This window comes from Salvelinus namaycush, chromosome 20 (genome assembly GCF_016432855.1).
Source record: "Salvelinus namaycush isolate Seneca chromosome 20, SaNama_1.0, whole genome shotgun sequence".
NCBI lineage: Eukaryota > Metazoa > Chordata > Actinopteri > Salmoniformes > Salmonidae > Salvelinus > Salvelinus namaycush.
Genome location: NC_052326.1, coordinates 50,513,378 through 50,540,826, shown reverse-complemented (window position 1 = coordinate 50,540,826; position 27,449 = coordinate 50,513,378). Strand labels below are relative to the sequence as shown.

The 27,449-nt window shown below is 44.7% G+C and overlaps 1 protein-coding gene across 1 annotated transcript; it reads left to right on the top strand.

The window, feature by feature from the left end:
- The first annotated feature begins 856 nt into the window (after positions 1–856).
- Positions 857–11,847, top strand: tgm8 (transglutaminase 8). Its single transcript, XM_039015449.1, has 13 exons — positions 857–875; positions 2,556–2,726; positions 3,716–3,967; positions 5,717–5,835; positions 6,293–6,421; positions 7,352–7,529; positions 7,810–7,945; positions 8,032–8,141; positions 8,321–8,563; positions 8,848–9,126; positions 10,043–10,206; positions 10,623–10,756; positions 11,673–11,847. The coding sequence occupies exons 1-13, from the start codon at positions 857–859 to the stop codon at positions 11,845–11,847; spliced, it is 2,109 nt and encodes a 702-aa protein (XP_038871377.1).
- The last annotated feature ends 15,602 nt before the right edge of the window (positions 11,848–27,449 follow it).

The following is a 27,449-nucleotide window of genomic DNA, read 5'->3' as shown; positions in this document are numbered from 1 at the left end:
GGCATCCTTTCATTAGTTACAGTACTGCAGTACTACAACAAGCAACTCGATCCACTTACCAACACAACCACGTGAGAGACAGCTTCAATGGGTTTTGGTAAGTCAACTAACACTGCTCGTTGCAAGATTTTTCAGATGCTGAAAAATTTGGATATTGCATTGTCAAGGTAGCCTATGTCATGTTTAGTGACAGAGGGTAATATAGTACAGTGAATGGGTAATTGGGTGACTTGACTTGTATGGAACATTTTCTTGCAAAGAAAGATCATCCTTGTTGTAGTTTGTTCATCTGTTAAATTGTGATTTCTGACAGCTTTTATTATTTATGAGCCATTAAAGAAAATATGCAAAGTTGGCCTGTAATGTATTGCATAGATCAGGTATTCCCAAATTGGGGTACGCCAAATAAAAATGTGATTCACATAAAAAAATTAAAAAAAATTAAAAAATAACATTTTCAAACAGTAAATTTATGTTTTCCAAAGGTGCTATACATTTGGGTGAGGTTTTTTTCTCGCCTGAGTAGCCTCGTTTCACTGCCAGAAATAAAATTCAACCATCTAGTGTTCAGCGAAATAACAACACAATGTCAAATACAGGTAGCCTAGTCAAATAATTAACATCCAATCACATTAACTGTTACTTGCTCGCGGGAAACTTTCACTCTTGTGCAGACATTTAGAGACCAAACATGACATGCCACAGGAGTTTTTTGAGTAGTAAGACATGTATAAAAGCAACAGATATGATTAATAAGAAGAGGCTAGAAGCATCTTATATGGTGAGCTACCGAGTGGCTAGGACAGGCAAGCCCCATACTATTGTGTAGGACTTAATTCTTCCTGCTACCGCGGATATGGCTGGGACAATGCTGGGTAAAAAGCCCAAAAACTATACAGACAATCACTTTATCAAACAATACTGTTTCACAACGCATCAGTGACATGGCTGGAGATGTTTTGAAACAATTAGTGTTTCGCATACAAGCCAGTGAATTCTATGCATTACAGCTGGATGAGTCAACAGACTGGTATATGTTCGTTACGTTTATGGGGGGTCAATTAAGGAAGACATCCTCTTCAGCAAACCACTGGAAACCAGGACAACAGGAGAGGATATTTTTAAAGTACTGGACAGCTTTGTGACATCAAATGGACTTTGGTGGTCAAGATGTGTTGGTATCTGTACTGATGGCGCAAAAACCATGACAGGGAGACATGGTGGAGTGATAACGCACGTGCAGTCAGTTTCTCCCTACGCTACTTGCGTACACTGCAGCATCCACCGAGAGGCTCTTGCTTCCAAGGGAATGCCTGACAGCTTGAAAGACGTTTTGGACACTACAGTGAAAATGGTGAACTTTGTTAAAGCAAGGCCCCTGAACTCTTGTGTATTTTTTGCATTATGCAATGATATGGGCAGCAACCATGTAACGCTTTTACAACATACAGAAGTGCACTGGTTATCAATGGAAAAGTATTGACACATTTTTTTTAAATTGAGAGACGAGCACTGCAAGATTTCTGGATAGGGCTGCGCTCAGAGTTTCTTGCCTTGGCAAATGGTGCTGTTAAGACACTGATGCCCTTTGCAACCACGTACCTATGTGAGAGTGGATTCTCGGCCCTCACTAGCATGAAAACTAAATACAGGCACAAACCGTGTGTGGAAAATGATTTAAGACTGAGACTCTCTCCAATACAACTCAACATTGCAGATTTATGTGCAGCCATTCAAGCACACCCTTCTAATTAACCTGTGGTGAGTTATTCACAATTTTTGATGAACGAATAAGGTTTTATATGTACGATGGCTAAATAACGAGCACAATTATTGATAATTATTATATTATTATTTGTGCACTAGTCCTATGAGAGCTCTTTGTCACTTCCCATGAGCCGGTTTGTGACAAAAACTCACACTCATTCTTATGTTTAATAAATGTATCATATAGTGTATGTTTATGTAGTGTATATGGCAGGCTTACAATGATGGCAAAAAACAACATTTGAGAGTACGCTGCCCTTGGTGCTAGAGGGGGTAACAGATGGAGGTTGAATGTTTGAAAGGGTACGGGACTATAAAAAATTTGGGAACCACTGGCAAAGATAACACTTAAGCAAACTAGAAAAATAGATGTTTCACTTGAATTATTGTCATAGGTTCCTCATACCATTTCATACTGGCCCAAGGCTGTCTTTTACATAGAGATCATATTTAAATTCTCATTCCTAAGTCCATGGTCTTTTGCCTATTTCTTTCTGCATATTTATTATGCATTATGCATGGTGATAGGCTACAAGTGTTTTTTCTATTCAGTGGTCTAAACTACCCCAACTGACAGTCTGTTTCTGCTATGTTGCTGTCAGGCAAAAATGTGACAAACATTGGGCAAGACAACGGCAACAAACGCAGAAACAGACACCCACCCTAGAACAAAAAAAAAGTTATATTATCAGGAAAAATAGAAAATCTGGATTTTGACTAAGGGATAATTCAGTTTCAAATGATTTTTTTTTAATCTATATATGTATTAATTTCTTTTTTTCTTGAAGACGTTGGTAAAGTAGAGCTCCACTGTGAGAAGAACAACACAGCCAACAAAACCAATGACATCTCAGTGAACAGACTGATAGTCAGGAGAGGCCAGTCCTTCCTGGTCACCTTTGAACTCCATGACCCCTCCAGGCCCACAACAGACTTACTGGAGCTGATGGTGGAGACAGGTGAGCTATCTAGAATAGAAAATAGAATACATTTATTTATCGCTGCTATTTATTAGGGCTGTTTGTATTAAAAGTTTCCCAGGCCCAGATTATGCTAGTCCTGGACTAACACACACTAGGATGAATTTAGGCTAGGGCAGGGAAACCGGCCCTATGTTAGACCCCTCTGACAAGACAGACACGCGCAGTAATGAAGATATTAAAACAAATCCTTGTATGCGTTGTACATACCTGAGTTGGGGTCAATTCAATCTTATCTTAAGACTGAATTGCACCAATGACAGGACTTGAGATACCTCCACTTGTAATGTATATGTACTCCTGACATCAAAGTTACGCTGACATGAAAATATTGAATCTTATTGGACAAATACACTGATTGTACAAAACATTAGGAACACATGCTCTTTCCATGATATAGACTGACCAGGCGAATCCAGGTGAAAGCTATGATCCCTTATTGAATCCACTTCAATCAGTGTAGATGAAAGGGAGGTTAAACAGGTTAAATAAGTATTTTTAAGCCTTGAGACAACTGAGACATGGATTGTGTATGTGTGCCATTCAGAGGGTAAATGGGCAAGACAATAGATTTAAGTGCCTTTGAACAGGGTATGGTAGTAGGTGCCAAGCGCACCGGTTTGAGTGTGTCAAGAACTGCAATGCTGCTGGGTTTTTATACTCAACAGTTTTCCATGTGTATCAAGAATGATTCTCCACCCAAAGGACATCCAGCTAACTTGACACAACTGTGAGAAGCATTGGCGTTAACATTGACCAGAATCCCTGAGGAACGCTTTCGACACCATGTAGTGTTCATGCCCTGACGAATTGAGTCTGTTCTGAGGGCAAGTGGGGATAACTCAATATTAGGAAGGTGTTCCTAATTTTTTGTACTCCCAGTGTATAGTACGTCACTGTTTCTGAAAGTTTTCATCAATTTCATTCCTACTGAACACAACCCAAAACATCCTCCCTTCTCCATCCAGGGCCCCAGCCTTTGGAGGCATTGAGGACCAGGTCAGTGTTCAGGCTACCTGAGGGCTGTGGGAAGGGTTCCTCCTGGAAGGTCAAGGTTCACCAGGGCTCAGTGCTCCCGGTGGGTTCAATCACCCTGGACATCACCAGCCCAGCAGACGCCCCAGTGGGAGAGTACAGCCTGTCTGTAAAGACCAGCGCCGCCACCTCAGTGGGCAGCAGCCTGGGCAAGCTCCTTCTGCTGTTTAACCCCTGGTGCCAAGGTAAACACAATTCAATTCAAAACAACTTCATTATCCCACATGGGGATTTCTGGGACAATTTATTCATATCCTGTGAATGAGATTTGAGAGTATGGTAAAGCATATGTAATACATTAGATTGGAGTATAAAGCATTCATATAAATGTTCACAAGAACTGTGATAAATTAACCTTTTTAATCACACAAAGGACAACAAATGCTGCGAATGCATCAATACAGCCATGGTAACACATAGTCAATACATAATACAATACATAGTCAATACAGTATCCAGAGGGTGTCAAATACTGCATTCCTGAATGTTCTTATCAGTTTAAAAGCTGGAAATGGCTAACTTTACAGAGATTGTTGGAACCATGTCTCTGTATGGGTTGGAAAGATGCCTCATAACTGTTTTGGGACATAATAGACACACAGATACAAACAATGGGCCACAACATAAGAGCCACATTATATGAATGACAGTCTGTGGTTGTGAATGCTGTTCTCTAATATCAAAGTGGTGGCATTGCTGTTGAAACCATGTGATGAGTTCATTGGTAGCACAGCCTATTAGCACAGCTTGGTAGCACAGCATGGTAGCACACCCAGGTAGAACAGCTTGGCAGCACAGCCTATTAGCACGGCTTGGAAGTGCAGCCTGGTAGCACAGCTTGGTAGCACAGCCTGGTAGCACAGCTTGGTAGCACAGCCTATTAGCACGGCTTGGAAGTGCAGCCTGGTAGCACAGCTTGGTAACACATCCTGGTAACAGCTTGGTAGCACAGTCTGGTAGCACAGCCTGGTAGCACAGCTTGATAGCACGGCTTGGTAGCACAGCCTATTAGCAAGGCTTGGCAGCACAGCCTTGTAGCACAGCTTGGTAGCACAGCCTGGTAGCACAGCCTGGTAGCACAGCTTGGTAGCACAGCCTGGTAGCACAGCTTGGTAGCACAGCCTTGCAGCACAGCTTGGTAGCACAGCCTATTAGCAAGGCTTGGTAGCACAGCCTATTAGCAAGGCTTGGCAGCACAGCATTGCAGCACAGCTTGGTAGCACAGCCTATTAGCACCGCTTGGTAGCACAGCCTATTAGCAAGGCTTGGCAGCACAGCCTATTAGCAAGGCTTGGCAGCACAGCCTATTAGCAAGGCTTGGCAGCACAGCCTGGTAGCACAGCTTGATAGCATAGCCTGGTAGCACAGCTTGGTAGCATGGCCTGGTAGCACAGCCTGGTAGCAAGGCTTGGCAGCACAGCCTTGCAGCACAGCTTGGTAGCACAGCCTGGTAGCACGGCTTGGTAGCACAGCCTATTAGCAAGGCTTGGTAGCACAGCCTATTAGCAAGGCTTGGCAGCACAGCCTGGTAGCACAGCTTGGTAGCACAGCCTATTAGCAAGGCTTGGTAGCACAGCCTATTAGCAAGGCTTGGCAGCACAGCCTGGTAGCACAGCTTGGTAACACATCCTGGTAACAGCTTGGTAACATTCTGGTAACACAGCCTGCTAACATCCTGATGATACAGTCTGGTAACATCCTGGTAACACAGCTTGGTAACACTACATTCTAGCATGGGAGACAGTGGTCATAACACAGTAACAGCATGATAACATGTTAAAGTTACTCGCAATTAAAACATTGTCCAGATACCCTTTCATTTCAGTTTGTATAATAATGTATTTTTATTTATCCTTTATTTAACCAGTCAAGTCAGTGGAACAAATTCTTATAATTCATGTTTTAAAACGGCTGTATTTTGTTGCGGGCTGTAGAGGACTGGGTGCATCTACCTAAAGAGGAGGAGAGGCAGGAGTATGTGATGAGAGAACAAGGCCTGGTGTACAGAGGTTCTGAGAAATACATCAGCTCTATGGCGTGGAACTTCGGACAGGTACACAGAACAAAACATACAGTATTGTACAGTTGAAAAGTACTAGCTAGCTGCTCATAACAAATAGGGCTTGTTTCCCGGACACAGATTAAATATATTCCTCAACTAAAAAGCAAACTCAATGGAGAATCTCCATCCAAAAGTATTTTTACTCTGGAGAAGTCCAGGACTAATCTGTTGTCCAGGAAACCGACCCCAAGTGTCACACGATATCTTAGTCTACATGATTGGCTAGAGTCCTGTGTGGCTCCATTGGTAAAGCATGGCTCTTGCAACGCCAGGGTTGTGGGTTTCGATTACCGGGAGACCAATACGAACATTTATCCACTCAATACTGTAAGTCGCTCTGGATAAGAGCGTCTGTTAAGTGACTAAATTGTAAGTTAGTATAGACAAGACATTTTAGAAATTGTTGTAGGCTTGCTAGCTAACCTGCCCAAATGTATTGTTTCTCCAGTTTGAAGACGATATAGTGGACATTTGCCTGAAGCTGCTTGACGTGAATCCCAAGTGTCTGAGTGACCCCGCCAAGGACTTCTCTGCTCGTTGCAACCCCATCTATGTCAGTAGGGTGGTCAGTGCCATGGTAAGATTGGAGATGTGACTCCCACTAGTAACCGTGACAACATTATTGAACCGCACCAGTAACAGTGACAACATTAATGAACCCCACTAGTAACCGTGACAACATTATTGAACCGCACCAGTAACAGTGACAACATTATTGACCCCCACTAGTAACAGTGACAACATTATTGACCCCCACTAGTAACAGTGACAACATTATTGACCCCCACTAGTAACAGTGACAACATTATTGACCCCCACTAGTAACCGTGACAACATTATTGAACCAAAGTAGTCAGTGACAACATTAATGAACCCCACTAGTAACCGTGACAACATTATTGACCCCCACTAGTAACAGTGACAACATTATTGACCCCCACTAGTAACAGTGACAACATTATTGACCCCCACTAGTAACAGTGACAACATTATTGACCCCCACTAGTAACAGTGACAACATTATTGACCCCCACTAGTAACAGTGACAACATTATTGACCCCCACTAGTAACAGTGACAACATTATTGACCCCCACTAGTAACAGTGACATCATTATTGACCCCCACTAATAACAGTGACATCATTATTGACCCCCACTAGTAACAGTGACATTCTTTAAATCATCATCAGCTCATAGTTCTGTATGAACAGCACAAGAAAATACATTGGTTCATTTCTGGAACATCATCTAGCCCTGTTCACTATAAATGGGTCCAGTGACACTAATTAAGGTGTTGTTACACATATAGGACTGGTTTCCCGGACCCAGATTAAATCTAGTCCTGGACTAAAAATAACTTTCCACACTGACCATGCTTTTTAGTCCAAGGCTATGCTCAATCTAGATCCAGGAAAGCAACTACATTTTAGATAGTACAAAAACACATTCACTCAGCCAAATGACAGTTCTGAAATCTAATTTTAACATTATATTTTCCTTGCCCAGATCAACGCTAACGACGACCGAGGTGTCCTGATGGGGCGGTGGGATGGTAAATACGATGGTGGCATGTCCCCCACTCACTGGAACGGCAGTGTGGAGGTACTAAGGAGGTGGCTCAAAAATGGCGGCAATCCAGTCAAGTATGGACAGTGTTGGGTGTTCGCCGCTGTAATGTGCACAGGTAGGCTATCACTGTCCAATCTCTCTTCAATTATTATTTTAGTCAATCAATCAATACAATGTTATTTAAATAGCACAGACTATTGCATGTGCTCAGACCCAGGGCTGTGATTGGTTTTTGAGAGGGATGGCAAGATTACCCACCATTTGTGTCCGATTTACCTCTGACCAGAGGAGAGGCTGCGTGTCAATGCCTTGGATGTGTTTATTATAGTCAACCTGTATTCTTTGAATGTGTTGTTTTAGTTAACCAGTATGCCTGAAATGTATTTCCATGTCAGTACTGAGGTGTTTGGGAATCCCATGTCGAGTGGTTACCAACTTCCAGTCAGCCCACGACACCGACAAAAACCTGACAATCGACGACTTCTTCTCCGACTATGGAGTCAGACCCAAACAGAGCCCTGACAGTGTATGGTAAGTGTAACATGAGGTCATTGTGGCTACAGTAGGAATAGTGATGCCAATAGCATGAAGTTTTGAAGACTGGTGTTTCTGCTCAGGAACTACCATGTGTGGGTGGAGGCCTGGATGAGACGGCCCGATCTCTCAGCAGACTCCTTATACGACGGCTGGCAGGTTGTGGACCCCACCCCCCAGGAGAAAAGCACTGGTACGGTCCAACTTCCATCTCATCTCACAGCATCTTACATAATAACACACTTCTGGAGGTTGTATGTACTGTATGTTGTGTTATTGTGCAGATGGTTCTGAGGTCGTGTCCTGGGTCTGGGAGACATGAAGGGAACTCCCTGTTATACGCTCATGTTGTTTTCTCTTCCCCTCACCCAGGTGTTTACTGCTGCGGCCCTGCTCCAGTCAAGGCCATACTGCAGGGTCACGTTGACCTCAAACACGATGTGCCCTTTGTCTTCGCCGAAGTCAACGCGGACCGTGTAACCTGGATGGTGTTCGCTGACGGCTCCAAGAAAAAGATCTCCACGGACAGTGTGTCCGTAGGCCAGAACATCAGCACCAAGGCAGTGGGCAGCGACAAGAGAGTGGACATCACTGCCAACTATAAACATGCAGAGGGTTGGTATTGAATGAACCGAGAGTCTGACTATATCAAAATTGAACTGTTATCAATTGATTTGGGAAATAATGCAGCGTTACAAGGGTTATGCCTATCATAAGGGTATAAGTGTATTTTATATATTTGAGAACTACAGTTGGTCTGGGAAATAGTTCTGTACTTTTTTAAGAGATGAGTCAGAAAGATGCTGTGGCCACCTGTCACAAGATAATTCTCCCAGGTGAGTGAGAGCAACTGCTTGAGTCACCAGATACTCATCCAAAATGTCACACATTTCAAACAGGCACGGAAAAGGAGAGGGATGTGTACAATCTAGCTGTGAAAAGAGTCAACATACCCGAAGAGGATTCAAACGGGATCCATGGCGTTTCCATGAAGATCGTGGAGCTGACCAAGCCAGTCAGCGGCAAAGACATTGACCTCAAGCTTGTACTGAACAGCAACGACAGTGAAACTCGGACACTAGTGATCAATGTCAACGTTCAGGCCATGAGATACAACGGGGTCCCATCCTCCCAGATACAGACCGAATTGAAAGAACAGAAGCTCCTTCCCAACCAAGGTAGAGTGAAAATGTTTCAAGCTCTTTCCATGAGTAGGCTTACAAGGTTGAACTAACACAGTGGTGCACACAAGGAGGCATTTACATCACAGAACAAAGAGAACTGAAATGCTTAACAAAACCAAGAGCACATTGCAGCTATTCACCTTTACAATTCTTTGTCAACATCCTTGGTATGACACATATATCAATCTCAATGATGGTGGTGTGTTTCAGGAGTGCATATAGTTAGAGTCTAACTGGTCAATTGAACAAAGCTGTAAAGTCTCATGTATAGCTGCCATAGCGTTGTAGCAAATCAACTGACTAACTCTTATGGCTGTCAGGTTGCTAACGTTGTACTGAGGACGCTACAGAATGTTAGGGTTCCTAACATTGTACTTAGGATGATACAGAATGTTAGGGTTGCTAACGTTGTACTTAGGATGCTACAGAATGTTAGGGTTGCTAACATGGTACTGAGGATGATACAGAATGTTAGGGTTGCTAACATGGTACTGAGGACACAACAGAATGTTAGGGTTGCTAACGTGGTACTGAGGATGATACAGAATGTTAGGGTTGCTAACATGGTACTGAGGATGATACAGAATGTTAGGGTTGCTAACGTGGTACTGAGGATGATACAGAATGTTAGGGTTGCTAACGTGGTACTGAGGATGATACAGAATGTTAGGGTTGCTAACGTGGTACTGAGGACGCTACAGAATGTTAGGGTTGCTAACGTGGTACTGAGGATGATACAGAATGTTAGGGTTGCTACTGTTGTACTGAGGACACAACAGAATGTTAGGGTTGCTAACGTGGTACTGAGGACGCTACAGAATGTTAGGGTTGCTACTGTTGTACTGAGGACACCACAGAATGTTAGTGTTTGTGATACCTTGACAATCAAATGCATTGTCTCTGTTGGCAGATCTGACTATACCCATCCACATCCCCTTCTCTGTGTACGGTGAGAAAATGCGGGAGAGCAACAGCATCAAGGTTTCGGCTGTGGCCACAGACAAGAACAAGAGTGGGGCAGTGTACATCACAGAGAAAGACCTTGTGCCAGAGAGCCCTTTGCTCACCATCAAAGTGAGTACTGCATTTCCCAACATTGTCATTTCACAGTCTGTCAGATCCTTAAGCCACTCCAATAACCCACTTAGAACAGCTCAACTTTCTCTGAGTGACATTCATTGGGATCATTAGTGAACAAGCCCCGAGGGTCTTTACATACTCTTGGGTTACCATTTGAATTTATATTTGGCAAACACACTAGTAGCGAGAATAGGTATAGGCACGGAAAATAATGGTTGGCCTGTGAATAAACGTGTTGTGAAGATGAAAATCTAAAGTGTTAGACTGTCATCTGAACAGTTGATCTATTAAATACAACGCCAATATCAGTAACAGCCATTAAACTGGAGATGGGGTTTATTCAGTGTGATAGTTCCAATATAATATACAATTTAGCAAATGCTTTTCTTCGAATGTGTGTTCTCTTTTAGGCCATTGGATCTGAATTGCAGTATAGTGACATGACGGCAGAGGTGGTGTTTGAGAACCCTCTATCCGAAGGTCTAAGAAACTGCTTCATAACAGTGACCGGCAGTGGCTTGCTGACTGAAACAATGGAAGCCAGGTAGGCCTTTGTGACATTTCTCTGATGTCTTTACAAGCAAGGTTTCAGTTTGTCATAAAACCTGAATCCATTCCACTGTGCAAAAACTGCTTGAATCAACATTGTTTCCATGTCATTTCAACCAAAAAAATCAGTGTGATGATGTTGAATCAACATGGAAAACTGATTGGATTTGCAAAAAGTAAACTTTTAACCTTTTTTGTTGAGTTCTAATTCACATTAGGTGATAACTCAACCAAATGTAAATCAGAACTAGATGTTGAACTGACGTCTGTGTCCAGTGAAATGTGTCCAGATTTGAATCCTGGATGTGGACCCAGTTTTTGACAAGTGGGATGGATTCGGGTTTTATGACAAACCGAAACTTTGCTCGTCAAGTTGACAATTTAGCTCTTAATCTCAGAAACCCAGACCTAAAATCTCAGGTAATTGTGTAAGATGCTTGATTAGGTTCTGAGGGAAAATGTTTGACAAAAGATACTAATGAGACTAGCGAAATCACCAGCCCCCTAAACAGAAACTCTCAGCCAAGCCCCCCTTCTGAAAACTTTCACCTTGAAATCATTGTCTGAAATCATTGCTTGAATTCCCCTCCCATACTTTTAGCACCACCTCCACCCAATCCTGATATGTCCAGATATCTAGTGAGGAAACCAAATCACCGGAACTAAGGTTCCTTGTTAGTTGTGGCATCAGTCTTTTGATAGATGATTCAATACAATTTCTGTTACGTAGTCTGTCCACAAGAGATTATTTAGCTCTTGGCTAAACTAGAAAGTACATGCATTCATGGGCTGATCATGTGGTTAAAGTTTAGAGTTTTTCCATCTGAAATATTTTACACTTCCTAGTGTGTTGAAGTTTAGAGATCTAAAGCTGCCTTGAGGTATAATTTGTTTCACATGTGTCTCCTCAGAATGCCTTTGCTAAAACAAGGGCAACGACTACGTGTGAAGATGCCCTTTACTCCATACAGACCCGGTCCTAAGAAGCTAGTGGCCGGCTTCAACTGTGATCAATTCAGGGACATTAAGGCAAGCTGCAATGTGTACATCAAACCCGTCACCGGTGTTGTCCCCCGACTGCCGTAGATAGTAAAGCCCTTGTGATAATAACTCAAATAAGTTCTCCAATTTATACCTTATTTTCCTGTTAAGTCAAATTAGAATATAACGTTAGTGTCCAAGTTCTATAAATCTCTGGTAGAATGTCTTGCTTCTATTTCATCACACACAACCATTAGCTATTTTCAAGTTATGCTATTTTTGACCCCCAGGCTATTGATGTCATGCAGCCTGTAGTTTTTGTGTTTATAGTTTTTCATAGAGCCAATAACAAATTTGATATCGGACAACAATATGTTCATGTTTATGATGTCACCGCAACAACTGTCGATACACATAGTTTAAACCAGCCTTTAGTCTTGAAATCTTTGCTTGTTTAGTACATAGTCTCACATGTGAATCCTTAAAGAGATAGGTGGGGCTAAGGCTTAAGAGAGTGTGAACGATGCTGAATGGGTGCAGACAAAGAAGAGCTCTCCAGTAGGTTTACCAAAACATTTCAGGGTCATTTTCTCAAAAGTGAGAAGTTTATCAACTTTCAAAGCAGAATTACTTAAGCATTGTTCTTCAACTGTGGTGTATGATATAACATTTTCTAATTCTGAGTCTCTAGTTTTATCCAATGTAAAAAAAACAATTTCAAATTTTCTGTCTGTCACACATGAAGATGAAACATTTTCAGGCCTACTGTACATCTTACTGTATACATTATTGTTGAAAACAAGTGTAACAAGGCTTGACTTTGTCTATGTAATCCTCTGTAATTGTGGTACATGTATTGTTGACTTGTGTGGCTTCTTAATGCATTTTAAATTGTCAAATAACATCACTATATATAGCATGGTCTTTATTACTGTTGATAGTCAAATTGTTGAACAATAATCTGCAAAAAGTCAAATGATTCAAGTGTGGGCAGCAGAAGTACACGGAAATCTCTTTCCTTCATAATGGACCACAATGGGAACAAGGCTTGACTTTGTCTATGTAATCCTCTGTAATTGCTGTACGTGTATTGGTGACTGGTGTGGCTTCCTAATTCATTTTAAATTGTCAAATAAAATCAAATGCATAAGTTGCATAAATATCCTGATTAACTTATTGTTAACTTATTGTTCTTTCAGAATTCACATCTGTCACTCAAAGAAGGATATCCAAACAGGCTTATACCACTGTTAGCATCTGGCTGTATGTCCAACTAAAATACAAAGCATCTGGCTGTATGTCCAACTAAAATACAAAGCATCTGGCTGTATGTCCCACTAAAATACAAAGCATCTGGCTGTATGTCCCACTAAAATACAAAGCATCTGGCTGTATGTCCCACTAAAATACAAAGCATCTGGCTGTATGTCCAACTAAAACACAAAGCATCTGGCTGTATGTCCAACTAAAATACAAAGCATCTGGCTGTATGTCCCACTAAAATACAAAGCATCTGGCTGTATGTCCCACTAAAATACAAAGCATCTGGCTGTATGTCCCACTAAAATACAAAGCATCTGGCTGTATGTCCCACTAAAATACAAAGCATCCCACTAAAATACAAAGCATCTGGCTGTATGATGTCCCACTAAAATACAAAGCATCTGGCTGTATGTCCCACTAAAATACAAAGCATCTGGCTGTATGTCCCACTAAAATACAAAGCATCTGGCTGTATGATGTCCCACTAAAATACAAAGCATCTGGCTGTATGTCCCACTAAAATACAAAGCATCTGGCTGTATGATGTCCCATCAAAATACAAAGCATCTGGCTGTATGATGTCCCACTAAAATACAAAGCATCTGGCTGTATGTCCCACTATAATACAAAGCATCTGGCTGTATGTCATCTGAGATTTCTAAAGATTGGAAAGTGGCCACAGTCATCCCCCTCTTCAAAGGGGAGACACTGACCCAAACGGTTACAGACATAAATCCATCCTGCCTTGCCTTTCTAAAGTCTTCGAAAGCCAAGTGAACAAACAGATCACCGACCATTTTGAATCCCACCGTACATTCTCCGCTGTCATGACGTTGGCCTGGTGGTAGGTTTATGACAGTCATAAATACCTCTCCCCCCTTTTTTCCTCTCTCTACCCTACTGATGTGACATTTTATAATCCTTTGGTTAACATAGAGATTCTGGGAACATCAGAAGGTGGGGGGAAATGAACTATATTCTGGTAATTCGAACAATTGAACATATGCGGTGGTACTTAACTTCTCTAGGGTAGGGGGCAGCATTCGGAATTTTGGATGAAATGCATGCCCAAATTAAACTGCCTGCATCTCGGGCCCAGAATATATGATATGCATATAACTGGTATATTTGGATAGAAAACACTCTAAAGTTTCCAAAACTGTTAAAAAAATGTCTGTGAGTACAACAGAACTGATTTCGCAGGCAAAAACCTGAGAAAATCCATTCAGGAAGTAGTTTTTTTGTGGTTTTGTAGTTTTCTATTCAATGCCAATACAGTATCCATTGACTTAGGACTCAAATTGCAGTTTCTATGCCTTCCACTAGATGTCAACAGTCTTCAGAAATTGTTTCAGGCTTGTATTCTGAAAAGTGAAGAAGTAAGAGCAGTCTGAATGAGTGGACCCTGCCGTGTCACAGAGCTTTTTCCTGCGCCAGACCGAGAGAGTGCGTTTCTTGTTTACCTTTTAAATTGACGACGTTATTGTCCGGTTGAAATATTATCGATTATTTAGGCTAAAATCAACCTGAGGTTTGAAATATAAACATCGTTTGACATGTTTCTATGAACTTTACGGATACAATTTGGATTTTTTTGTCTGCCTGTTTTGACTGCGTTTGAGCCTGTGGATTACTGAAGAAAACGCGCGAACAAAACAGAGTTTTTTGGTATAAAGAGACTTAATCGAACAAAAGGAACATTTATTGAGTAAATGAATGTCTGCTGAGTGCAACCATATGAAGATCATCAAAGGTAAGGGATTAATTTTATCTCTATTTCTAAATTGTGTGACTGTTCTACCTGGCTGGCTACTGTTTGTAATGATTTGTCTAGTGGGCTATGTTCTCAAATAATAGTATGGTATGCTTTCGCCGTAAAGCATTTTTAAAATCTGGCACCGTGGTTGGATTCACAAGCAGTTAATCTTTAAACCTATGTAAAATATGTTTTTTTTCCTGAATTTTTATAATGAGTATTTCTGTATTTGAATTTGGCGCCCAGCAGTTTCACTGGCTGTTGAAGAGGTGGGACACTACCATCTCACGTGCCCAAGAAAGGTTAATGAATATGATGTCAGTTCGGTTGTCATCTGAGACATTCTCATCAATGATAGGATGACATAAACTCTACAGTGGAAAGTCTGCACATTGTAGTTATCGGAGTCACATGGAATTGTTGTTCAATTTAAATGTTTGAATATAAAATTATTGGTGAAGAGATTAAATGTAATTTTAGCTTCCAAATGAGAGATTTGGGTTTTCATAAGGTTAGGACTCTGCTCAATCAGTGGCCCGCCCCTGTGAAGAGACATGGGTTATAAAACTTTTCAAACACGCCTTCCTCTCCCTTCCTATATAAAGCCTTGACGACAATATAACCTCCTGTTCCAAGTACGTAAGGTCTGCAGCCTCTGCGTTAAAAGGACTAACATGTCAACTACAGAACTAAGCCAACCTCAGCGTGAGCTTTGGTTGCGAATGGTATGAACTTTGAACTCTTATTCACTACAGAAGTGATACCTCGTAGCCGTTGAGTTAGCAACAGCAGCTGCAAACGTGGGCTAGGAAAGAGCAGACAGAGTATTCCGTCTACCACACAACGACGTTACTACAACATATCCAATTTACCAGCAGAGACATTCTTCAAAGGACAAAGGACTCTGTTGGGCAACACGGCCTTCCATCTACCACCAACCTACCGAAGTGCAGCTCAGAGTAAATATTTATTGCATTTTCCTTTTCCAAATGGGCGGTAATTTAGAATGCATAAGATACTGTATTTACGATAGCATGGCTTCTCCCTTTGTTCCTCAAGTCTTCCCGCTCTTTCACTCAAACCCAGCCCCCTTTTCTTTTGTGTAACCAGCTGTCATATCTGTTCCGTCCGCCAGGGACGTTTTCCTTTATGACGTAATATGTAATCAAGGTATGATTCATTCTGTGTATATGTAATTCTGTGTGATTAGTTACGTATTTAGTAAATAAATAATTAAACCCAATTTTGTATTGCTGATTCAAAATACGAAGCATCTGGCTGTATGATGTCCCACTAAAATACAAAATAAAAGTGGGAAAGCCTAAATTAATCTGTAAATAGTCATACACTCATGAAGCAAAATGTATGTTTGGCAAATATTTGTCTTGCAGTATTGTAATATATCTGCTGTTAAAATGATGTAGAGCATATGTACACACAAGAGGGAAGTACACACACTTCAGTAACTTTCAACAAAGTCCCAGTCTATTGAGCTCAGGGTCAGAGAAAAGACCCCCAGTCCTCTTCACACACCTCTTTGTTTTCATTCACCTCATACACACATACCCACAGTGCCACTCATCGTCTAGCTGGACGCTTGAATCAGAGCTTTGATCTTCTGTAGGTTGTGATCCACAGCAACGTCCAAAAACTGCACCCAGTTCAGGTCTGCTTCTAAACACACGTGACTGGCCCTGAGGAGGAAGGAGGAGGAGAAGAGAGAGGGAGAGGGCTGTGTACCAGTAGAGGAAGGAGAAGAGAGGGAGAGGGCTGTGTACCAGTAGAGGGAGGAGAGGGAGAGGGCTGTGTACTAGTAGAGGAAGGCAAACCTGCCAAGAGAGGGCCAGCCACCAAAAGTCACGGACCAGGCAAGGAGGGAATTAATCAGAGAGGCAACAAAGAGACCAAAGATAACCCTGAAGGAGCTGCAAATCTCCACAGCGGAGATTGGAGTATCTGTCCATAGGACCACTTTAAGCTGTACACACGACAGAGTTAGGCTTTACGGAAGAGTAGCCATAAAAAAAGCCATTGCTTTAAGAAAAAAATAAGCAAACATGTTTGATGTTCGCCAAAAGCAATGTGGGAGACTCCGCAAACATATAGAAGAAGGTACTCTGGTCAGATGAGACTAAAATTTAGCTTTTTGGCCATCAAGGAAAACGCTATGTCTGGCGCAAACCCAACATCTCTCATCACCCCGAGAACACCATCCCCACAGTGACTGGGAAACTGGTCAGAATTGAAGGAATGATGGATGGCGCTAAATACATAGAATCTCTTGAGGGAAACCTGTTTCAGTCTTCCAGAGATTTGAGACTGGGACGGAGGTTCACCTTCCAGCAGGACAATGACCCTATGTATACTGCTAAAGCAACACTCAAGTGGTTTAAGGGGAAACATTTAAATGTCTTGGAATGGCGTAGTCAAAGCCCAGACCTCAATCCAATTGAGAATCTGTGGTATGACTTAAAGATTGCTGTACACAAGCGGAACCCATCCAACTTGAAGGAGCTGGAGCAGTTTTGCCTTGAAAAATGGGCAAAAATCCCAATGGCTAAACGTGCCAAGCTTAGAGACATACCCCAAGAGGCTTGCTGCAAAAGGTGGCTCTAACAAAGTATTGACTTTGGGGGGTGAACAGTTATGCACGCTCAAGTTTTTGTCTTATTTCTTGTTTGTTTCACAAGAAAAACTATTTTGCATCTTCATAGAGGTAGGCATGTTGTGTAAATCAAATGATACAACCCCCCCAAAATCCCATTTTAATTCCAAGTTGTAAGGCAACAAAATAGGAAAAATGCCAAGATGTGTGAATACTTTCACAAGCCACTGCATTTGGGCAACAGGATTAACACAGAGAGAACCTGGCAAAATACAATGTATGTAACAATTTTATACAGCCACAAAAATATTTGAGCTAGTGAATAAGCGAGCGAAGAAGGTGTTCAGCCTGTCCGGAAGCCAGACTGTGGTGTCCGCGACGTGGCTGGTTTTCCTTTTATAATCCGTGATTGTCTGGAGACCCTGCCACATACGTCTCGCGTCTGAGCCGTTGAACTGGATCTCAACTTTGTCCCTATACCAACGTTTAGCCTGCTTGATTGCTTTGCGGAGGGAAGAACTACACTGTTTGTATTCTTCCATATTTCCAGTCTTCTTGCCCTGGTTAAATGCGATGGTTCGCGCTTTCAGTTTTCGCGGGAATGCTCCCATCTATCCACGGTTTTTGGTTGGGGTAGGTTTTAATAGTCACAGTGGGTACAGCATCTCCTATGCGGTTCCTGATAAATTCATTCACCGTATCGGTATATGTGTCTATTATATTCTGAAGCTACTCTGAACATATCCCAGTGATCAAAACAATCTTGAAGCGTGAAATCCGATTGGTCAGACAAGCGTTGAATAGTCGTCACCACAGGTGCTTCCTGTTTGAGTTTCTGCCAATAGGAGGGGAGGAGCAAGATGGAATCGTGGTCTGATTTGCCGAATGGAGGGCGGGGGAGGGCCTTATATGCATTTCGGAAGGTAGTATAACAATGGTCGAGAGTTTTAGCAGCTGTTATTCCTTGTCCTAACAGTTGACACAATTTTGGTAACTTTCACTTGCTTGACACTTTGGCATAGCTTTGTTTGGTTGTAGTTCGTAATAGTCTACGGTTCTCTTTATGTTCCCATCTTCTTGACATTCTTCAGCACTGTTGTACTCCACCATGGCTGTGTAGGTGCTGAATTTTGTGCAGAGGGAGAGAGCTCCTGGTCCACTTTGTTCATGGTGCCGGCCAGACTTGTTTTCTTTACAAGCCAACTTATTTGCCAATGACAGTGAAGTGAAGAAATTGTCCATGGTGACATTTGTCCCCTTGGCAGCATAAGGTTCCATAAGGCTCATCACTACATTCTCCCACACTCTCTCACCTGCTGCCTCATGTGGATGTCTTCCCAGATATTGAAAGCAGTTCAGCATGTACATTTACGCACGCTCTCGCTATGTAGCCTATTCCATGTAGGCCAGAGTAGACTGCTAAACCGCTCATCAACTCACCCATTCTCCCCCTTTCTCCCCAACATACTTCACTTCATTTATTTCAACTGTTGTTATATTTGTGAAACTAGTTTAGTTTCAGTTTCATTATCGGGGTGATTATCAGCTGGGCACTGCACTTTCAACTGTTGGAAGAAGTAGTGGAGCAGGCCCTACTGTTGGGAGGAGTGGAGCAGGCCCTACTGTTGGGAGGAGCGGAGCAGGCCCTACTGTTGGGAGGAGTGGAGCAGGCCCTACTGTTGGGAGGAGTGGAGCAGGCCCTACTGTTGGGAGGAGCGGAGCAGGCCCTACTGTTGGGAGGAGCGGAGCAGGCCCTACTGTTGGGAGGAGCGGAGCAGGCCCTACTGTTGGGAGGAGCGGAGCAGGCCCTACTGTTGGGAGGAGCGGAGCAGGCCCTACTGTTGGGAGGATAGGAGCAGGCCCTATTGTTGGGAGGAGCGGAGCAGGCCCTACTGTTGGGAGGAGTGGAGCAGGCCCTACTGTTGGGAGGAGTGGAGCAGGCCCTACTGTTGGGAGGAGTGGAGCAGGCCCTACTGTTGGGAGGAGCGGAGCAGGCCCTACTGTTGGAAGAAGGAGCGGAGCAGGCCCTACTGTTGGGAGGAGCGGAGCAGGCCATACTGTTGGGAGTAGCGGAGCAGGCCCTACTGTTGGGAGGAGCGGAGCAGGCCCTACTGTTGGGAGGAGCGGAGCAGGCCCTACTGTTGGGAGGAGTGGAGCAGGCCCTATTGTTGGGAGGAGCGGAGCAGGCCCTACTGTTGAGAGAAGGAGGAGCGGAGCAGGCCCTACTGTTGGAAGAAGGAGGAAAGGAGCAGGCCCTACTGTTGGGAGAAGAAGGAGCGGAGCAGGCCCTACTGTTGGGAGAAGAAGGAGCGGAGCAGGCCCTACTGTTGGGAGAAGAAGGAGCGGAGCAGGCCCTACTGTTGGATGAAGAAGGAGCGGAGCAGGCCCTACTGTTGGGAGGAGAAGGAGCAGAGCAGGCCCTACTGTTGGTAGAAGGAGCGCAGCAGGCCCTACTATTGGGAGAAGAAGGAGCGGAGCAGGCCCTACTATTGGGAGAAGAAGGAGAGGAGCAGGCCCTACTGTTGGTAGAAGGAGCGGAGCAGGCCCTACTATTGGGAGAAGAAGGAGCGGAGCTGGCCCTACTGTTGGGAGAAGAAGGAGAGGAGCAGGCCCTACTGTTGGGAGAAGGAGCGCAGCAGGCCCTACTGTTTGATGAAGGAGCGGAGCAGGCCCTACTATTGGGAGAAGAAGGAGCGGAGCAGGCCCTACTGTTGGTAGAAGGAGCGGAGCAGGCCCTACTATTGGGAGAAGAAGGAGAGGAGCAGGCCCTACTGTTGGGAGGAGCGGAGCAGGCCATATTGTTGGGAGGAGCGGAGCAGGCCCTACTGTTGGGAGGAGTGGAGCAGGCCCTACTGTTGGGAGGAGTGGAGCAGGCCCTACTGTTGGGAGGAGCGGAGCAGGCCCTACTGTTGGAAGAAGGAGCGGAGCAGGCCCTACTGTTGGGAGGAGCGGAGCAGGCCCTACTGTTGGGAGGAGCGGAGCAGGCCCTACTGTTGGGAGGAGCGGAGCAGGCCCTACTGTTGGGAGGAGCGCAGCAGGCCCTACTGTTGGGAGGAGTGGAGCAGGCCCTATTGTTGGGAGGAGCGGAGCAGGCCCTACTGTTGAGAGAAGGAGGAGCGGAGCAGGCCCTACTGTTGGAAGAAGGAGGAAAGGAGCAGGCCCTACTGTTGGGAGAAGAAGGAGCGGAGCAGGCCCTACTGTTGGGAGAAGAAGGAGCGGAGCAGGCCCTACTGTTGGGAGAAGAAGGAGCGGAGCAGGCCCTACTGTTGGATGAAGAAGGAGCGGAGCAGGCCCTACTATTGGGAGGAGAAGGAGCAGAGCAGGCCCTACTGTTGGTAGAAGGAGCGGAGCAGGCCCTACTATTGGGAGAAGAAGGAGCGGAGCAGGCCCTACTATTGGGAGAAGAAGGAGAGGAGCAGGCCCTACTGTTGGTAGAAGGAGCGGAGCAGGCCCTACTATTGGGAGAAGAAGGAGCGGAGCTGGCCCTACTGTTGGGAGAAGAAGGAGAGGAGCAGGCCCTACTGTTGGGAGAAGGAGCGCAGCAGGCCCTACTGTTGGATGAAGAAGGAGCGGAGCAGGCCCTACTATTGGGAGAAGAAGGAGCGGAGCAGGCCCTACTGTTGGTAGAAGGAGCGGAGCAGGCCCTACTATTGGGAGAAGAAGGAGAGGAGCAGGCCCTACTGTTGGGAGAAGGAGCGCAGCAGGCCCTACTGTTTGATGAAGAAGGAGCGGAGCAGGCCCTACTATTGGGAGAAGAAGGAGCGGAGCAGGCCCTACTGTTGGTAGAAGGAGCGGAGCAGGCCCTACTATTGGGAGAAGAAGGAGAGGAGCAGGCCCTACTGTTGGGAGAAGGAGCGCAGCAGGCCCTACTTTTGGGGGAAGGAGGAGCGGAGCAGGCCCTACTGTAGGGAGAAGGAGCGGAGCAGACCCTACTGTAGGGAGAAGAAGGAGCGGAGCAGGCCCTACTGTTGGGAGAAGAAGGAGCGGAGCAGGCCCTATTGTGGGGAGAAGAAGGAGTGGATTAGGCCCTATTGTGGGGAGAAGAAGGAGCGGAGCAGGCGCTACTGTTGGAAGAAGTAGGAGTAGAGCAGTCCCTAATGTTGGAAGAAGTAGGAGTGGAGCAGTCCCTAATGTTGGGAGGAGGAGCAGAGCAGGCCCTATTATTGGGAGGAGGAGCAGAGCAGGCCCTACTATTGGGAGGAGGAGCTGAGCAGGCCCTACTGTTGGAAGAAGTAGGAGTGGAGCAGTCCCTAATGTTGGGAGGAGGAGCAGAGCAGGCCCTACTATTGGAAGAAGAAGGAGTGGAGCAGTCCCTAATGTTGGAAGAAGTAGGAGTGGAGCAGTCCCTAATGTTGGGAGGAGGAGCAGAGCAGTCCCTAATGTTGGGAGGAGGAGCAGAGCAGTCCCTAATGTTGGGAGGAGGAGCAGAGCAGGCCCTAATGTTGGAAGAAGTAGGAGTGGAGCAGTCCCTAATGTTGGGAGGAGGAGCAGAGCAGTCCCTAATGTTGGGAGGAGGAGCAGAGCAGTCCCTAATGTTGGGAGGAGGAGCAGAGCAGTCCCTAATGTTGGGAGGAGGAGCAGAGCAGTCCCTAATGTTGGGAGGAGGAGCAGAGCAGTCCCTAATGTTGGGAGGAGGAGCAGAGCAGTCCCTAATGTTGGGAGGAGGAGCAGAGCAGTCCCTAATGTTGGGAGGAGGAGCAGAGCAGTCCCTAATGTTGGGAGGAGGAGCAGAGCAGTCCCTAATGTTGGGAGGAGGAGCAGAGCAGTCCCTAATGTTGGGAGGAGGAGCAGAGCAGTCCCTAATGTTGGGAGGAGGAGCAGAGCAGTCCCTAATGTTGGGAGGAGGAGCAGAGCAGGCCCAACTGTTGGAAGAAGAAGGAGCAATGGGGGAAATCCATTCAAATAATGACATTCCCTCATTAACACTTCTTAGGGCTAGGCATCCCGCCAGCGGGACACCTGTCGACAACTTCCGGTGAAATTGGAGGGCGCGCAATTCAAATAAATAATCATAAAAATTATGGATATTAAACATTTAGGTACATACAAGTGTCTTATATCGGTTAAAAGCTTAAATTCTTGTTCATCTCACTGATTTTCAATAGGTTTTACAGCGAAAGCATGCCATGCGATTGTTTGAGGACGGCGCCCCACATCAACATATTTTTCCACTGGCACAGGCTTCATAAAATCACAAATAGCGATTAAATATTCACTTACTTTTTGAAAATCTCCTTCTGATTTGCAATCCAAAGAGTCCCAACTACAACATGTAGTGTCGTTTTGTTAGATAAAATCCTTCTTTATGTCCCAAAAAGTCATATTAGTTGGTGCCATCGATTTGAGAAATCCACTCGTTCAACACGCAGAGAAAGGAATCCAAAAAGCTACTGCTAAACTATGTTAAAACAAGTCAAAATACATTTCTATTTAATCCTCAGGTACCCTAAAATGTAATTAAACTATAATATTTAATACGGAAAGAAGTATGTTCAATAGGTAAATGATATTAGCAGGCGCGCACACAGACTGCACAAACTTCCTCGTTTGGGAAGAAACAAGCCTGAAACCTTGAACAAAGACTGTTGACATCTAGTGGAAGCCATAGGAATTGCAATCTGGGAGCTGGAATTGAATATGCCCCTACACCTTCCATTGTAAGAGCATGTGCTCTCAAAAAAAACAATTTCCAGTTGGTTTTTCTTTGGATTTTCTCCTACCATATCTATTGTGTCATACATTAATTTAACATTTCTACAAACTTCAAAGTGTTTTCTATCCAATGGTACCAATTATATGCATATCCTGGCTTCTGGGCCTGAGTAACAGGCAGTTTACTTTGGGCACGTCAGCCAGGTGGAAATTCAGAAAAAAGGACCCTAACCTGAAAACTGGTTGTAACTCCAGTTCTGATTTTAAGATTCTAACAACGTCAATGTGTTATATAGACTTATTTAGGAGAAGTTGAGGACAGAGGACGGCATGAGAAAAAAATATTGAGTAATAAATTAATACAATTTATGAGCAGTCAAAATGACTGATTTAGCGGTTCTGGTGTAAAATGGGTTTGAGTTAAAGTTGTGTTGTGATTTTTTTTAAATGCATTTGGAATAAATTATGTTGATATAGTTGGAGGGAGATAAAGGGGCTCTCTGATATTTGTTGGCTCTCTGTTGCAGCAATTCCCCCCTCACACACACACCCATTAACCAAGATGGCCGCTCCACCCCATCCCTAGAATCCATGTCCAGGGAGGACAGCGACAGCGACTCCACACACACTCCTCCCCAAAACCAACAGGAAGGCCAGGCGTGCAACAACAACAACCTTCCTCCCACAAATAATAAAAACAAGAAGACGGAACAAACAGACCAGAATTGTAACTCTTTCCTCTACTGGACAGAGGGAGAAAAGAAGAAGATGGTGGTAGAGGACAGGAAGATGTCCAGTCTGGAGCCAGCCACCTGCTCTCAGATCCAGAAGGTATTGGACTGCCTCCAGCCCCACATGGACGACCCTGATGTACAAGGTGAGGATTGAGGGAAACATGTCTCGTCAAAGGTTGTTAATTAAGTAAAGAAATTGGTTCAATAATTTTGGACAAGTTGTGTTTTATGGTGACACAATGCGCTAGATATCATCCAACCTTCACAACATTATTTAACACTCACTGAACTCAATAATCTGGACATTTGGGAGTTTGAGCTTGACCTGTGTATTCACAACCGTGTGTGTGTGTGTTTTTGTGTGTGTGTGTGTGTGTTTTTTGTGTGTCTTTCCGCATGCGTCTCCCAGCCCAAGTACAGGTGCTCTCGGCTCCCCTAAAGGCTGCCCAGCTGGAGAGCCAGTCTGAGGAGGAGGGTGAGTCAGAGAGCCAGACACCTGAGGATGGAGAACCAGATGAGGAGTCCTTCCAGAACAGAGTGATCACAGAGGAGACACAGACACCTGAGCCACCAACCCAGCAGGCCAGGGACCCAGCACCCACAGAAGAACACAAAGAGAAAGAGGCAGAAGGTGAGACTGAGAAGGAGCCTCAGGAATCACCCCCAAATTCGCCTGTCCTAGTACAGGATGACTCGGACCACAGCAGTGTGGTAAGTCAAAATTACTTTGATGAATTGTTTTATGACACTGAGAGACTATATGGAACTTTGACACTGTTAAAGAGACTATATGGAACCTTTGCCTCTGGAGATGCTCTTGAGCCAAAAGGGTTCCACTAAATGGAGAGAAATACGGTCCAGAAGTTCCATCATGTTTGTCTGTGCTAGCTGACTGGTATGTGTGTGTCTGTGCTAGCTGACTGGTATGTTTGTCTGTGCTAGCTGACTGGTATGTTTGTCTGTGCTAGCTGACTGGTATGTTTGTCTGTGCTAGCTGACTGGTATGTTTGTCTGTGCTAGCTGACTGGTATGTGTGTCTGTGCTAGCTGACTGGTATGTTTGTCTGTGCTAGCTGACTGGTATGTTTGTCTGTGCTAGCTGACTGGTATGTTTGTCTGTGCTAGCTGACTGGTATGTTTGTCTGTGCTAGCTGACTGGTATGTTTGTCTGTGCTAGCTGACTGGTATGTGTGTCTGTGCTAGCTGACTGGTATGTGTGTCTGTGCTAGCTGACTGGTATGTTTGTCTGTGCTAGCTGACTGGTATGTTTGTCTGTGCTAGCTGACTGGTATGTTTGTCTGTGCTAGCTGACTGGTATGTGTGTCTGTGCTAGCTGACTGGTATGTTTGTCTGTGCTAGCTGACTGGTATGTTTGTCTGTGCTAGCTGACTGGTATGTTTGTCTGTGCTAGCTGACTGGTATGTTTGTCTGTGCTAGCTGACTGGTATGTTTGTCTGTGCTAGCTGACTGGTATGTTTGTCTGTGCTAGCTGACTGGTATATTTGTCTGTGCTAGCTGACTGGTATGTTTGTCTGTGCTAGCTGACTGGTATGTTTGTCTGTGCTAGCTGACTGGTATGTGTGTCTGTGCTAGCTGACTGGTATGTTTGTCTGTGCTAGCTGACTGGTATGTTTGTCTGTGCTAGCTGACTGGTATGTTTGTCTGTGCTAGCTGACTGGTATGTGTGTCTGTGCTAGCTGACTGGTATGTTTGTCTGTGCTAGCTGACTGGTATGTTTGTCTGTGCTAGCTGACTGGTATGTTTGTCTGTGCTAGCTGACTGGTATGTTTGTCTGTGCTAGCTGACTGGTATGTTTGTCTGTGCTAGCTGACTGGTATGTTTGTCTGTGCTAGCTGACTGGTATATTTGTCTGTGCTAGCTGACTGGTATGTTTGTCTGTGCTAGCTGACTGGTATGTTTGTCTGTGCTAGCTGACTGGTATGTGTGTCTGTGCTAGCTGACTGGTATATTTGTCTGTGCTAGCTGACTGGTATGTTTGTCTGTGCTAGCTGACTGGTATGTGTGTCTGTGCTAGCTGACTGGTATATTTGTCTGTGCTAGCTGACTGGTATGTGTGTCTGTGCTAGCTGACTGGTATGTTTGTCTGTGCTAGCTGACTGGTATGTGTGTGTCTGTGCTAGCTGACTGGTATGTGTGTCTGTGCTAGCTGACTGGTATGTGTGTCTGTGCTAGCTGACTGGTATGTGTGTCTGTGCTAGCTGACTGGTATGTTTGTCTGTGCTAGCTGACTGGTATGTTTGTCTGTGCTAGCTGACTGGTATGTTTGTCTGTGCTAGCTGACTGGTATGTTTGTCTGTGCTAGCTGACTGGTATGTGTGTCTGTGCTAGCTGACTGGTATATTTGTCTGTGCTAGCTGACTGGTATGTTTGTCTTTGTATCTACTCCTGTTGTTGGTCAGGAGTCGGAGCTGATGGAGAGCCTGGAGGGGAAAGAGGACTCTGCTTTCAACCAGGTGTGTGAGGAGAAGTCCAAGGTCCAGGTCAGTTAGTCAGTTCTGTCAAACACTGAATTTCTAATAAGCCTTGTTACTATACACAAAGAGGGACATTTATGATCCAGTCAAGTTGGAAACTCCAGCATCCGACATGATACGTTCTAAAACTACACCATTCAGATCACGAACACTTAAAGCAGTCCATTCTCGTCTCAGCTGTTGAATGTGAATCAGGAAACCAGACCCTTTTGTCCTTTCTACTGAGCGCTGCTGCCATTGCTATGATAGTAACACGTTTGAACCACTCTTGTTTCCCCACCTCCAGAATGTGATTCAAATCAAATCAAATCAAATCCAGCAGCTGCTGGACCAGTATCTTTCCATGACGGACCCGGCGCAGGCCCAGACGGTGGACACTGAGCTCGCCAAGCACTGTGCGTTCAGCCTACCTGGCGTGGCCCTCACCCTGGGCCGACAGAACTGGCACTGCCTAAAGGACACGTACGAGACCCTCGCCACCGACGTACAGGTGGGTGCTTTTGGATTCAAAAGTTTTCCTTTGCGTGGCTAAGAACACGACAGAGGAAACTCAGGGTCTTGATAAGAGCTTGGTTTGGAACGAAAAGTGAACAACACACTATTGTATTGACATCATCTCATCACTGGAGATTGATACGTCAGAAAACAACCGTTACATTTGTGTTTTAAATCCTATGCACGTTGCTATGCTAATGGCCAGTCCAGTGACTGCTTGGTCACAGGTCTCATGACGTAATATTGACCTGTTAGTTTGCAACCAAAAGCAATACACCTTGTCATTTTGACATAAAGGCTGTACGGAACTTCAGTTACCTCAAATGTTTGCTTATTTCTGGGCAAATTAGATGGGACAGCGGTCGAGAGGAGAGAGTGTGCTGAAATAGCAGTGGCTATACTCTCAATTACCACCTCTGACCTGACAGGTCATGTTGACTATACTCCTCCTAATTCTCTCTAACATGGAAACGTCTTGTTTTGTGACGATACAAGCTAACCCCCTGGCTGTACTCATTACCCCTACAGTGGAAAGTGCGCCGGACGCTGGCGTTCTCCATCCACGATCTGGCCCTGATCCTGGGGGACCAGCTGACGGCGGCCGACCTGGTGCCCATCTTCAACGGCTTCCTTAAGGACCTGGACGAGGTGCGCATCGGCGTGCTCAAACACCTCTATGACTTCCTCAAGGTGAGACCACCATACGTG

Bases quoted from the DNA above. Each gene is read 5' to 3' on its own strand.
- tgm8 (XM_039015449.1), top strand. The intron at 3,968-5,716 runs GTAAACACAATT...TGCGGGCTGTAG, and splicing joins GTTTAACCCCTGGTGCCAAG to AGGACTGGGTGCATCTACCT. The intron at 8,564-8,847 runs GTTGGTATTGAA...CATTTCAAACAG, and splicing joins CAACTATAAACATGCAGAGG to GCACGGAAAAGGAGAGGGAT.